The sequence below is a fragment of the Panthera uncia genome (assembly GCF_023721935.1).
Source record: "Panthera uncia isolate 11264 chromosome B3 unlocalized genomic scaffold, Puncia_PCG_1.0 HiC_scaffold_1, whole genome shotgun sequence".
Taxonomy (NCBI): Eukaryota; Metazoa; Chordata; class Mammalia; order Carnivora; family Felidae; genus Panthera; species Panthera uncia.
Genome location: NW_026057582.1, coordinates 57,860,263 through 57,875,335, shown reverse-complemented (window position 1 = coordinate 57,875,335; position 15,073 = coordinate 57,860,263). Strand labels below are relative to the sequence as shown.

The 15,073-nt window shown below is 36.7% G+C and overlaps 1 protein-coding gene across 3 annotated transcripts; it reads right to left on the bottom strand.

The window, feature by feature from the left end:
• Positions 1–1,161: 1,161 nt before the first annotated feature.
• Positions 1,162–13,576, bottom strand: TRAPPC6B (trafficking protein particle complex subunit 6B). Of its 3 annotated transcripts, XR_007453436.1 has the most exons (7): positions 13,171–13,576; positions 8,418–8,485; positions 7,322–7,439; positions 5,969–6,052; positions 3,579–3,672; positions 3,142–3,213; positions 1,162–2,613 (listed from the first exon to the last, which is right to left on the bottom strand). XR_007453436.1 is itself a non-coding variant. In XM_049611597.1 (6 exons), exons 1-6 carry the CDS (start codon positions 13,249–13,251, stop codon positions 2,582–2,584), a joined length of 477 nt encoding a protein of 158 aa, XP_049467554.1. In that variant the 5' UTR covers positions 13,252–13,564; the 3' UTR covers positions 1,162–2,581. The 3 variants fall into 3 exon arrangements, 2 of the variants coding, with proteins under 2 accessions (XP_049467554.1, XP_049467555.1); XM_049611597.1 differs by lacking the exon at positions 3,142–3,213 and having other exon boundaries at positions 13,171–13,564; XM_049611598.1 differs by lacking the exon at positions 1,162–2,613 and having other exon boundaries at positions 2,620–3,213; positions 13,171–13,575.
• Between the last annotated feature and the right edge of the window lie 1,497 nt (positions 13,577–15,073).

Genomic DNA, 15,073 nt, shown 5'->3' with positions numbered 1-15,073 from the left:
AGGTTCATCCATGCTGGCATACTACAGGACTTTCTTCTTTTGGTTAAGGTTGAATAGTATTTCACTGAATGTATATACCATATTTTCTTTATCTGTTCTTCATCTGTTAAAGGGCAAGTTGTTTCTACCTCTTGGCTATTGTGAATAACACAAGAGACAGGAGAGTTCAAATCTCTCTTCAAGTTCTTGATTTCAATCTTCTGAATAGTCACAAGCAGGATTGCTGCATCATACAGCAGTTCCAGTTTTAGTTGTTAATGGAAATTCCATAGTATTTTCCATAGGAGTTATATCATTTTACATTCCCACTAACAGGGCACAAGGGTTCTAAATTCTCCATTGCAAAAAAAATTTTTTTGGATAATGCCATCCTAAAAGGTGTGAGGTGATATTACGGTTTCAATTTGCACTGGTGATTACTGATACTGAGCATCTCTTCATATACCTGTTGGCCATTTGTGTATCTTCTTTGGACAAATATGTTTAAGTCCTTTGTCCATTTTTTAATTGGGTTTTTTTTTGCTATTGAGCTGTAAGAGTTCCTTATATATTTTAGGTATTAACCCCTATAGATACATGGTTTGCAAATACTTTCCCCATTCGGTAGGCTACCTTTTCACTCTGTTTCCTTTACGTATAGCAGCTATTAAATTTGATGTAGTGCCATTTGTCTGTTTTTGCTTTTGTTGCTTGTTTTTGGTGTCAAATCCAAGAAAATATTGCCAAGACCAACATTATGAAGCTTTTCCTCTGTTCTACGAGTTTTTTGGTTTCAGGTCCTAAGTATCAGTCTATAATCCACTTTGAGTAAATTTTTATGTATGGTATAAAGTAAGGATTCAATTTCATTTTCTTGCATGTGGATATCCAATTTTCCTAACAGCATTTGAAGAGGTTAATTTTTTTACTATTTTCCTTTATAACACTGTACATTTTTTAAAAAGTCCTTCTCTACTACAAGATGATAAAACTAATATCTTCTTTAGTACTTTATGGTTTTATCATTTTACATGTAAACCTTTAAGTTCTTCTCTTCCCTCCCTTCCTGAGAGAAAAAGAAATTCAATTCTCCTATATTGTTTTTTGTATAACCTAACTCTCCTTGCCTCAGCTAGAAGAGACTTCTTTTTGACTACAAGTAACAAAATACAGAACCAAAAATGGATTGAGCAATATAAGGAATTTATTATCCCATGTAACAAAAAGTCCAAAGGTAAAGCAGTTCCAGGATTGGTTAATTCAGAAGCACAATAAAGGTGCTTCCTATTGATGCATCGTGCTATCCTCAATGTGATGACTTTCATCTTCACGCTTGTCTTCTCTCGGTTATCAGATGGAAGAGGAGATGATAGACACACTAATGAGCACTGACCCAACCCACTGAATAGACATTGTTCAATGAATGTTGGTGTGACTAAGCCAATTATCCACCCCTCTGCTCTTGGGAAATAGTAATTAGGGAATAAAAATAAGGATGTTAGAACCTTCACCAGTCCTTCCACACATGGGGAAAAAAGGTGAAAGTCAAAACTGTAACAGGAGTTAAGTATAAAATTCCTTCCTAAAATGCCTAATAGTCTTTGGCCCTGGAGTCACTGAATTCACATTTAAACTAATCTATATTACACTTTAATTACATTAATGGAGTTCTCAAGGACTGAATTCTATTAAAGTAAAATTAAGGACTAAATTCTGTTAAAGTAAAATGAACTTTTTTGCAATTTAGGCGGTTAGATATAGTATATATATGTATCACACACATAATACACAATGTATATAAAATTTTCATAGGCATAAAAATTCTTAATAGAAATAAATTATAATAAAATAAAAAATGTTTAGTGTACTGTTTGCTTTTCTTAAATAACTAAAATAAATTCATAAAGCAAAACTGAAATTTGCTCATTTTTACAGAAATGATTCTGACTAATACATACTTTTTTAAATTAAAAAAAAGTTCATAATGTTTTATTTATATTTTTGAGAGAGAGAAAGAGAGCATGTGCGCATGTGCTAGTGGGGGAGGGGCAGAGAGAGAGGGAGACACAGAAGCTGAAGCAGGCTCCAGGCTCCGAGCTGTGAGCACAGAGCCCAACGCAGGGCTTAAACTCATGAACCACGAGATCATGACCTGAGCCAAAGTCAGACACTTAACCAACTGAGCCAACCAAGCACCCCTGATGCATACTTTTCTTAATGCTAATTTATCAAACCCTGAGTTTTGCTTTTCTATCTGTGGTTAAATACATACCAGTCTGAGCAAATATGAATGTTTAAAATAAGGGTTCTAAATCTTGGGGTTTAGTTGTTTGAAATCAGGTTTTCATTCTGAATAGTTTTAGTAAAATCTATGTTATGGTAGAATGTGTCTTTATCTGCTTTAACTTGGTCTGTGTTAAATTAATAAAATACAATCTTACTCCTGGTTAAGAGTGCATCTTTCATTACATAAATTAGCAAATAGCTTATATCAATACAAATGTCCAACAATGTAATTAAATCATTGCTACTTGAAATACTTTATACACGAATAATTTATCTCTTTACACTGTTGAAGCCTTGCCTTGCATTTCAGTATGTTTTAGAGCTTCTGTATCATCACCTGAAATTTACCTAAAAAAAGAAAAATGAAAAATCATTCCTTGACTTAGGTACAAAGAAAACAAGCTTAAACATCAATTTTCTGTTCTATTAGAAAGTAGTTTCAATGGAGAAACCTGCTATGTCAAACAACTTTTCACACTTTTCACAATACTCAACAAAGCAAATTTCATTTTTATGAGGTGATTATTTGTTTTGTGAATAGATAGGTGTCTGCTTCTCCTCTTTGTGATTCCTACCTTTTGGGTATTTCACTGCTAATTATCATTGTGAATAAAAAGGAAATACAATGATGCTCAAGTCAATTTTATTCTTGGTTGGTAGCTCTGGTGAAAATATCTTTGGAAAGGAGTTTAGCAATAAAAGACTAGTTGGCTTTATATAGCTTTATATATAATAGATGTACTCTGGAAAACTTCAGTGTTTATTTTTGAGATAGAGAGAGAGAAAGAGAGAGAGCATGAGCGGGGGAGGGGCAGAGAGACAGGGACAGAGGACCCACGCTGACAGCAGAGAGCCCAATGTGGGGCTTGAACTCACGAATCACGAGATCATGACCTGAGCCGAAGTCGGACGCTTAACCGACTGAGCCACCCAGGTGCCCCTAGAAAACTTTTTTAAAAAGACATTTTCAATACTATAGGGCAATTTGCTATCTTAAAAGAATAATGCAGAAATTTTTCCTTTAAAAGTTAAGAATCATCACTTAAGCTGTCTTATAAATTTGGACTACTTTAGCCTACTTTCTTAAATCATTACCATTATAAATTTTAAAATCTTTGAATATGAATATAGGGATGCTACATGTTACTACATTAAATGTTAAAATTGGTAAAAGTAAAACAAAATGGTTTTAGCATTTTAAATTTCCTCTAAGTTAACTCTAAGTTAACAAAAACAAACAAACAAAAACCACCAGACTTGAAAAATAATCACTAAAAATAATCACATTTTTAAGAAATGTGAATTCAACTTACAGGCAGGCATTGAAGACACTTCAGCCGTTACAATACTTTTTATCCCCAAGTTTGATAAGCCACCTCTGATTAAGCCACAGGTAAATGCCAAATACTGAAAGGAAGAAAAATGTAAAGAATATTAAGGATTTACTAAGAAAGCAATGCTATTGATAAATACGACACTGAGTCAAGCCTTCCTATTAATAAGTCATTGCTGTTTAAAAAAAGGTAGTGGAAGAATTTTTTAAATTATTGAAAATTATGATTGTTAAAACAAGTTCCCAGCTTCCTGGCAACTAAACCATGGACACGTGACTTGGGTGCTCCAGTCACAGACTCTGAATCTAGAATGAGTGAAAAAACAACCTGGAAACAGGTTATAATTAGTTCTAGAGGCAGCAAACGTGGCTGGTGTCTGTTAGTGCAAAGGACTCTAACTAGACCCTGCCTGAGGAGTGACTTGGGCTGTCTTTCTGGCTGCCCTAACCTTCCACAGTTCTTGCCTGTTTTCTGAGCTTTCTCATCAATTCTGTATGTTTTTTTCCCCTATTCAATCAGAGTTGGTGTCTGCTTTCTACAACCAAGAATCTTGATTTGTTCAAGACTTACAGCCAATCTGCTATAACAAAGAATTATCCCATTCAGAATCTCAACAGTACCAACGTGGGAAACCCTGTCATATGGAAACAAAAAAAAGGGAATGGGGCTGAGCTACAGCACAGAAAGCCAGATAAGAACAGGAACCAAAAAATAAATTATCCAAGGAATTTTTGATTATGCACATGTTTGTACTGTATGACAGCCAATAACACAATATATCTATGAATAATATAGATAATGTTATAATTACATAAATGGGTACTGATCAGTAATTAAATCTGGAGTCATGAAATTTTGACCTGGAAGGGACTTTAGAGATTGTTAATAATATAGGTACTATTATAACCAACTTTATTAATGTGGGAATTAAGGTCCAAAGGGGTTATATAACTTATCCAATGTCACAAAACTGTAAATTGCATAGTTTAAAATTTAGATTTATTTGGTTCCAATTCCATGCTCTTTCCACTATAACTATAATGCTTTTGTTAGATAATTTATGTACAGATAAATGTTTACAGATAAATAATAGCTCATACTGCCCCAGATATTTTTTTTTTTTTTTAATTTTTTTTTTTTTCAACGTTTTTTATTTATTTTTGGGACAGAGAGAGACAGAGCATGAACGGGGGAGGGGCAGAGAGAGAGGGAGACACAGAATCGGAAACAGGCTCCAGGCTCCGAGCCATCAGCCCAGAGCCTGACGCGGGGCTCGAACTCACGGACCGCGAGATCGTGACCTGGCTGAAGTCGGACGCTTAACCGACTGCGCCACCCAGGCGCCCCTGCCCCAGATATTTTAATCATCTCAAAAGAACCCTTACATTAAACTTGTCAGCTTTAATATATCTGCTGATCTACTTATTGATTCCTACCTGAGATTTAAAAACAAAAACTAGGGGCGCCTGGGTGGCGCAGTCAGTTAAGCGTCCGACTTCAGCCAGGTCACGATCTCGCGGTCCGTGAGTTCGAGCCCCGCGTCAGGCTCTGGGCTGATGGCTCGGAGCCTGGAGCCTGTTTCCGATTCTGTGTCTCCCTCTCTCTCTGCCCCTCCCCCGTTCATGCTCTGTCTCTCTCTGTCCCAAAAATAAATAAAAAACGTTGAAAAAAAAAATTAAAAAAACAAACAAACAAACAAAAACTAGACAAAACACAGAAACACAGATATACTTAACACAAAAAACGTATTCTTAGAAACACGTTAATAACAGGGAAAAATTTTTGTTTTAAGTTTATTTATTTATTTTGAGAGAGAGAGAGTGCACATGCAGGTGCGAGCAGGGGAGGGCAGAGAGAGCGGGAGAGAGAGAATCCTAAGCTAGCTCCACACTGACAGCACGAAGCCCGATGCAGGGCTCAATCTCATGAACTGCGAGATCATGACCTGAGCCAAAATCAAGAGTCAGATGCTTAACCAAACTGAGCCACCCAGGCGCCCCTCAAAAAATTTTTAATTAGCTAAAGGATATTATAAATATAAACTCAGGTGAGTAGTTTTGCACAGTTAATACCAGTTTTATGAGTTTGACTATCTTTTCTGATACACCTATGCTAAATTCAAGAACCTAACATTCATCTACATTTCAATGGCATTTTGTTATAGTGTTTCATTAGTCATCATAAGCCTACTCAGCTATTGGTTAACACAGATTATTTTAGTACGATGAACACCTGTCTCCTATTTCACAGAAAAGCACTTAAACAAAAAAAAAAAACAACTTTAAAACCTATTTTAAATTCAAAACTCTGTTGTGGTTGACATCGTACTCTTCCCTATGAAAATCCCAATCTTCTATTCCATTAAATACCTTAGATGCATGTTCTAAATACTGTTTTCCTGCAGACATCTGAGTAAGCAGACGAAATTTGTTGTCCTGAAGTACATAGATGCCCTGTTTCAAAAACAGAAAAAACATCCAGAGTCAATGTATGCTGTAGTCCTTAAAAATTTTCTCCTCACAACAATTAAGAGTTTTTTAAGTCATTAAAACTCTCCTTTCCATTGGTCAAATTTCTTTAAATGAAAGAGTTTTGCAGTGTGTAGGCTGAAGAATTGTTGAGAACTTTATAAAGCTAATATTTATTGAAAGATTTAAGATACTATGGATACAAAGATGCAAAAGATAGTTCCTACCCTTAAAGAACTCAAAGGAATCAGAAATACATGTCCAGGTGGAATTAAGTTATATATTATTAGCTCATATCTAGAAAGCCAACAACCAAATTCAATTCCTCTCATTAGCATTTCAATACTTACAAGGTAACACTAATATTGTTATATAAAAAAATGAAACGTACTGGTAACTACTAGATACATTATTTTCATTTTCTAATATTTAATCAAAATGCCAAATCCACTCTAAAATATTTCCTTGAGTTTTATAAATCTATTTAAATGCATAATTTTCCACGCAATCTATTAAATTTTATCTATTATATTTTTTTCTTAAAATTTTTTTTAATGTTTATTTTTGAGAGAGACAGAGTGTGAGTCGGGGAGGGACATATATATAGAGAGAAAGAGAGAGAGAAGGAGGGAGGGAGAGGCAGAGGGAGAGAGACACACAGAATCTGAAGCAGACTCCAGGCTCTGAGATGTCAGCACAGAGCCTGATGTGGGGCTCGAACTCACAAACTGTGAGATCATGACCCAAACTAAAGTCGGAGCTTAACCGACTGAACCACCCAGGTGCCCCAATCTATTAAATTTTATTTAACAAATTATTTTAATAGAAAAATGACCAACAATGCAACAAATAATGCAAGAGTTACTTAAATATGCTCTATAAATTAGACATCAGAAATTACTCTAAAGACAAACATGATATATTTGTGGTTCTACATATAATCACCATTAAGTAATGATAACTAAGGAACCAAATCCTAAAACCTTTATCATTCTGACATTCTGCTACTTTTTAAAACTTAAGATAACGTTTTTATTTGGGGAAAAGAAACAGCTATCATTACTGATAACTATCTATTTGTTCTTATACACTGTATCCTATTAGAGAAAAAAAAATCATGATGTATTAATAACATGTAAGAGAAACATTTCAAAGTTGACTAGAAATTATTTTAAGTTTTATATAATAACTAAAATAGGACATTTATATTAAGTCAAAGGACTTTAAAAAATAGGCCTTAATTTGTCTAAATACCTGATGATTTGTCCTTAGATTGTCGATTTGTTTCTTGAAGACTGTAGTCCAAAAATCTTTACAAATGAACTTCATGATATCTAATTCATCCTTGAACCTGGCAGTATCTTTTGTAAACCTAAAAAGATCAACTAAAAGTAATCAGTATTTTTCCTCCAAAGAAAGCAGGAGGGTCACATTATTCACTAATTTTGAAATGCCAGAACAGCACTGAACATTTATTGATGGTCACAAAGTGATAAGCACCAAGCAAAGGAGATCTCATCTCAATTTACATTCTGTTATGCAATTACAGTATGGAAATTAGTCTAATAGCAAGCTGCAATTTTAAGTAAAATTAATTCTAGCACATTAAAAAAAAAAAAAAAGCTGAGCATAATCACGGTATTGTTATATAAAATATAACCAGAGTGCAGCTATTCAAATAATGAGAAAGGAATAAGACCTTAAGACTGGATCTATAAATTGAAAAATTAGTACATACATTAACATAGACTCTAAAGAATTTCCATCCCTTGCATTTAAACAACAATCCATTTAGGTTAAAGAACCTACTAGACCTTAAGTAAAAAAGGCAGCAAAATTTTATTATTTATTTTAATAAGCTTTTAAAAAATGCTTATTTATTTTTGAGAGCGCAAGCAAGGAAGGGGCAGAGAGAGAGGGAGGCAGAGAATCCCAAGCAGGCTCCAAGATATCAGTCCCGCACCCAACGCTGTCAGCCTAGCACCAACATGGGTCTTGAACCCACAAACTGTGAGATCATGACCTGAGCCAAAATCAAGAGTTGGACACTCAACCAACTGAGCCACCCAGGCACCCCAAAAATGCAACAAGATTTTAGACAGTACACCAAAGTTTTTAGGAAAAAAGTCTAAAATACAAATATATATTTTCTTCTGATATTAAAAGTTTTAACCGAGTTAAAATGGCATCAGAACTAAAGAGAAATTTCAATCTGTGAGTTAAAGAACACAGGATAAATACAATTTAGAAATTAAAATTAAAGTACTTCAAATTTTATGCAATCTTTTGAAATGGATCATCTTTGTTTATAACCTACCTGGAAGAAAATTTTCAAATCCATACTGCTCACCTTTCTATCAATCCTTGTCCCACTCGAAACCCCATGTTTTCCAGCTTAGTAATACAGCGTCCATTTTCCTATTTTAAAAAATAATTGTTTTGAATATTTTTAGAATACCAAAATATCAGTATTCAAAAATTGTTTTAAGATGCTGACTAAAAATATAAAAGTACTTATACTTTTTTTACTAAAATATTCTAAGAAAAAGTGAATTATAAGTTATATTTCAATTTTCTTAGTACTAATCATTTCATAAGGCAATAAGGTAAACAGGGAACTGTTACTACTTCTCAGAAACGCCAAAGCCTCTGCCTAATTACTCCCTCTACACATTTTTTTTCCATTTTCAACTATTCTTCTCTCCTCAGTTATAGAAATGAAGTCAAAGTATCACCTTTCCACCAGTCACTCCCTTTGGGCGGTCATTAAATTCTATTGTTCCTGGCTTCAAAATGTCTCTTAGGAGTCATCCAAGTTTTCCAGTCCTCAATGTGTCTTAGTTGATGATCCCACCATCCTATGTCAGAAATCATGCAATTGCTTTGTTTTTTCTTTGACAATCTCATCCAGTCTTCAGACTGTAAATACTACCGCTATGCTGAAGACTCTCAAAATCCTCTGGATCATTTACAAAGTTCTCTACAATCCAGATTTCTCTACCCCTCAGGTCTCAACTTTCTACTTTTCTTCACTCACATGGGCTCTAGCTACACTGTTCTTACTGTCCTTGAATATGCCAGGCATGCTCCCACCTCAGGGTTCCTGCATGGGCAACTCTTCTTCCAGATATCCACATGACCAATTCCCTAGCTTCAAGTCTTCACTCACATGTCACCATCTCATGAGGTCCATCCCCACCCCCCCGCCCCACCCCGCTTTTTCAGGTGTACAATATAATCATTCAACAATTCTAATAGATTACTCAGTGCTCACCACAATAAGTATATTCTTAATCATCCTTATCCATTTCACCCATCCTCCCACCCACCCACATCAGTGAGGCTCTTTTTTACTATCTTCTTTAAAACTAAATTATTCCCCTTCGGAAATTCTCTATTCTGATGATTCTCAAAGCGTGCCCCAAGACCAGCAACATTAGCATCAAAAGCTGCAAATTCTGAAACCCAGTGTAATCTGTGTTTTAAAAAGCCCTCTAAAAGTAGGGTGCCTGGCTGGCTCAGTGGGTAGAGCATATGACTCTTGATCTCAGGGTTGTGAGTTCCAGCCCCATGTAGGTGATAACTGATGCCCTATCCCGTTTCTCTGCTTAATTTGTCTCCAAAGAACTTCTTTCATCATTTAACATACTATATACTTTACTAATTTCACATTGTCCATGTCCCTCTATCCCCACCCTCTGCTAGAATACAGCTCCAAGATGGCATGGATATTTATATAATGGAGCCTGTTTTTCCACTTCTTAGTGGAAGTGGAAACTTCCATAGGCCTCATTATTTGCTCAACTTTTTTTTAAGGAACCATGTATTCTACTAATGAGGTTGTGACAACTAAATCTGTACTTTTATAGTACAGACTTCATGGGACAGAGCCATCTACAGTTCCCACAATTTCCTCAAATAAGGCATATTCAAAATGATATTATTTTAATGTCCTCCTCCTGTGCTGCCTCTAAAATTCCTTAACTTCATTAAAAGAACCACTATTCATCTAGTTACCCCAACCAGAAAACTGCCATTTACTTTACCTCTTTATTCCCAACCTTCCACATGCACTGCAGTCCTACGAAGCCTATTATCTACATGCTTTCAAAATCCATCTCTCTCTATCCTTACTATTTAAGTTAGCCCTTCTCTTTTCCCTACTGGTTTCCAGTTAGTGCCTTCCAAATTACCTCTTTGTTTCTAGTTTTTTCTTCCTTTGATTTACCTCCTATATTTCTGATATAGACTTTCTAAAAAACAAATCAGGTTATTTCTCTACTGAACCTTTTAACACCCTCTCCTCTTTCTTCAAAATAAAGTTCAACTCCTTAGCATGGCATTATGTGCCTTTCCTTAAATGATCCTGGTTAGTTAACCAGATTTACTAACAGCCATATATCCACAAACATCTCTCCTTCTTCCACTCTGAAATTTCTGCAGCAACTCCAGAGTTCCATGCGTATCCACGCCTTAGCACATGCTATTCCACAGACTATACATCCTTTAAATTCAGTTCAGGTATCACATTCTCCCAAAAGCCTTCCTTGACACTCCTTTGGGTCCTATGCTGTCATAATGCTCTGCACACAAATATACTATCAGTCATTCGTTTTTCTGTTATTCTCCAACTCATTTCAAAACATGTTCAGGTGAGAACAAACAAGCATGCTCAGGTAGAATAAGTAACCCATAAGTTTTGTGGAACAATATGTTTTTTGTAGAATCACCCAAGAGTATGCTGATTAGCAGGAACTATGTTTATGTAGACATTCCCAAATACTATGATCACATAAGCTTTTGAATTATGCCCTAGTAAATACCTCCTGATTTTGCTACTTGTTCATTCACTTTGGCATCTGTGAATGCTCACTAGTGGGTACCAAATTTTTAAAGAAAATTAAACTTGAGAATATTTTATTCTCTATTAACCTTTTAAAAAATCTATTCTCCATAAATTGGTAAATGTCCAATTACGCCATTTTTAAAAATTTAATTCCTCTCCAAGCATGGTTTGAAAATCATTGATTTGAAGGGTAAAAACTACTGGTTCTTTATTTCACTTCAAAGTTTATTTATTTTATTTATTTAAGCAATCTCTACACCTAATGTGGGGCTCAAACCCCCGACCCGGAGATCAAAAGCCACGTGCTCCACCAACTGAGCCAGTCAGGCACCCCCCTTTATTTCACTTCAGAATTTAATGACTTCATCTCTGAAAAGGTACATAAAAACTACAGCTTAATGTCAGGATTACGTGTCTTTCTTTTACATTTATTATGAAAAATCTGAAATACACTCAAAGTAGAGACACTAACACAATGAACCATCATACACCTAGATTCCAACATGGATTCTAGTCTTCACAGCCACCTAATTTTTTTTTTTTTTTTTTTTTTTTTTTTACCAGGCTCCAAGCCCAAGTTTGAACTCAGGACCTTGAGATTAGGAATCACATACTGTATGGACTGAGCTAGCCAGGCACCTCTGCTACGTAACTTTTAGAAATCCTTTTGGCTTATATGTACTTTCAATTCCTTACTGTAAACAAAGTGCAATAGGAAAAGAAATGTATTATTAGTTTATTCATTTATTTTTAAAGTAGTTTGTGTATTTGCTTATTTATTCATTTATTTTTAGTTTGTTTATTTGCTTGCTTGCTTGCTTATTTATTTATTTATTTATTTATTTATTATGTATTTAGCTTCATGCTCAGCACAGATCCACAGGGCTTGAACTCATGACCCAAGATTTTGTTTTAATGTTATTTTACTTATTTACTTATTTATATACTTATTTTATTTCATTTTTTGAGAAAGAGAGAATGCACGAGGAGAGGAGCAGAGGGAGACAGAGAAAATCCCAAGCAGGCTCCACGCTGAGCTTTCACTCCTATACTTAACTGAGTCCTTGAGATTCTACCTCTTATTTTACAAACCATTCTCTCTTCTTCTGTCTTAATTCAGATCTTCATCATCTCCTGCCTGGACCCCTGAATTAACAACTCTTCTCACTACAAAGATCCTCTCTCTCTAACCTAAACACGGGATTATCTTCCTAAAATGCAAATGGACCATGTCATTCCCCTCTTTAACAATTCTCCACGGAGAAGGTCAAATTCTTTAATCATACAGGACTCTTTCCAGCTTCAGCTTTTAACACTTCTTACTCTCCAATCATTCAATTTAATCACAGTGAAATATTTAAGCATAAATACACCACACTCTTTCATACATCTGTGTCTTTACTTTTGCCCACTTTCCACCCATCTTTATCAACAGCATTATACAAAGAGCTTCTGACTTGAGCATGACTTAGGAATATCTCATTTTTAATAATCATTACAACTCCATGATTCTATTCCTAATTACTACCCAATACATTAATTATTCATTGAACCCCTATTCCCCAGTAACTATGATCTTATCTAGCACAGTGTCAGGCTCACAATACACCTGATAAATATTTTCTGAATGAATCAGTGAATGAATGAGGATTCCTACATATTAGAGGTAACCTCCAGGAAAATGAAGTCACTGTTTCGTTCATTACTATACTCCCAACACACAAAACCACCTCTGACACATAAGGGCACTAGATAACATTTTTTAAAATTAAATTTGTTTCCTAATTATAGTAACGCCTGCAAACTTTCCTTTAATCTTAAATCTCATTAGCCTTCTGTCTTCAAGAACGGTGAATACTGAGGATTACAGAGAGGGGATAGGGGTTGATTCTCAAGTATGTCCAGTGGTAGTGCTGGAAGTGACAGAATTAAGTAGGGGTGCCAAAATCAGCGTTGCAATGAACCCTGCCATAAATCATGGCAGCAACAAGGCTAAAAGTAAGAAATTTTGTGACCTGCAGGAATCAGATGTGGGCCTGGACCCAAAAAAAGTGTCAAACAGAAAATACGAAAGAGAAGAGGATTAAAGACTGAAGACAGCTCACAGGTTCTAGTCTTAGGATACTTGGAGGTGGACCAGTTTGTCTACACTTCGGGAGGTTTTGGGTGGCGATAGAACAGGGATTGAAGGAAAGAACTGAGAAGAAACAAGAAGTGTCACCGCGAAAGGACCTCCAGGGCCTGTGGGAGAACTCACCACCTCCCCCTGCTCCGCAGACTTGTACACTCCAGAAACCATCTCGTTATGTAGAAGCAAAAACAACGCCTCGTCCGCCATTTCCTGCTTATTCTTCCAAGCGCAGAGTTTAGGCTCCCGTTTTGGCCGGGCTCAAGGGTTCCGGCTAGCGCCTGAGCGATTTGCACTGTGGCGCCGCAGCTCCTTCAGTCCACAGCCGGTCCCTGGTTGCTAGGAGACCAGGAATTCGCTCCGTTTCCCCAAGGCTGCTACAAGAGTGAGGCCGGTACCGGGGCGAGCCCACCCCAGGGCCAACAAGCCCTCAGGCCCAACGACGGAATCTGACAGCAGCCGGAACCAAACGGAGTCAGCGGAGACCCTATCCGGCCCCTGGGCGGGGGGCGAAAATCAACTTCCGGTCCCCTCTACCCCGACATTCCGCCAGCTCTATGATCACAGAGTTCCTTTTCCGTGCTGAACTCCTCGCGTCCCCATAGGGTAAAGGTTCCTCCTCCAGACGATATCGGAGGCGGGGGAGAGGGGAGCAGCATAAAATAAATCAAAAGGAGCTCCCGCTGCCGTCCGTGTGTTACCTAGCTATGTGTTAGAACTGACAAGAATTAGCTTCATCAAAAGCTTTTATTTTTGCCACATGTTCAATAGGGAGAAAAGTTGTAAAAAAAAAAAAAAAAGTGAATAAATCATTTTTTCAGGCTACAAAGTTTAGATATATTGAGAAATTAGCCCGACCCATTGTGGATTAAGCCTGGGTATGCAAAAAGATTTAGAGTCATTATGGCCACAAGGAAGTTTACTGGGAGTGGGGTATAAGGGTCAAACGGGATGAAGTAAGCAAAGAACAGGACGTACTTGAAACAAAATACAGGGGCACCTGGGTGGCTCAGTTGGCTAGTGGGACTTCAGCTCAGGTCATGATCTTGTGGTTCCAGACTTTGTACCGGACAGCTCAGAGCCAGGAGCCTGCTTCTGATTCTGTGTCTCTCTCCTGTCCCTCCTCAGCTTATGCTCTCTGTCTCTCTCTCAAAAGAAATAAAAATTAAAAAAAGAAGAAAAGGAGGAAGAAGAAAAAAAAAGCAACTTCACTGTGAGAAGCAGTTCATAAGAATCTACGGCAGATGTGCGATTTAACTACTACACAGATGCAAATACATAGCTAGATCATCTGCACCTCTTAAATTTTGGCAAATTCTGGCTTAAAAGTGTTGCTTAGCTTGTGATTGTTTCTTAGTAATTCACAAGGAATATTTTTTCCCCCAATTAATGTTTCCCCCAAATTAACATACTGAGTTTTCTCAAGTTGTTAACAATAACCTCTCAATTCTCCATATTCTTCCACAGATATTTAAGATCATGTTCCATAATTAGAATTATGGCAGCTTTTTTCTTTCTTTCTTTCTTTTTTTTTTTTTTAAGTAGTCTTTATGCCCAGTCCAAAGCCCAGCACAGGGCTTGAACTCAGGACCCTGAGATCAAGACCTGAGCTGAGATCAAGTCAGAAGCCTAACTGACTGAGCGACCCAGGTGCCCCTGGATCAGTTTTTAGAGCATCACATAAAAATTCCACCTAAGCCTTTGAAAACACTGTTCGAAAGAAAACCACAGGCCCAAAATGGAGTCATTTATGTTAGGCCCCTCACCAAACTGGAGCTTACCTCCACCAGAAATGTAGTCTTAACTGGTTAGTTACGAATATTTCTGGCCAGCACCAATAAGGTAATCTGTCACAGAGGCCCTCTCTAACCCCCAAAGATAGATGTAGTAAGCCACTTTATAAGCCCTTTTGTCCCCAAAGGAAGGTGACCTCACCTCAAATAATCCTTTTTTTGTTTATGACTTCCTTGTCCTACCTCTAAAAATCTTTCTCTTTTTGTAGCCTTTTGGAGCTCCCCCTCTGCTTGCCAGA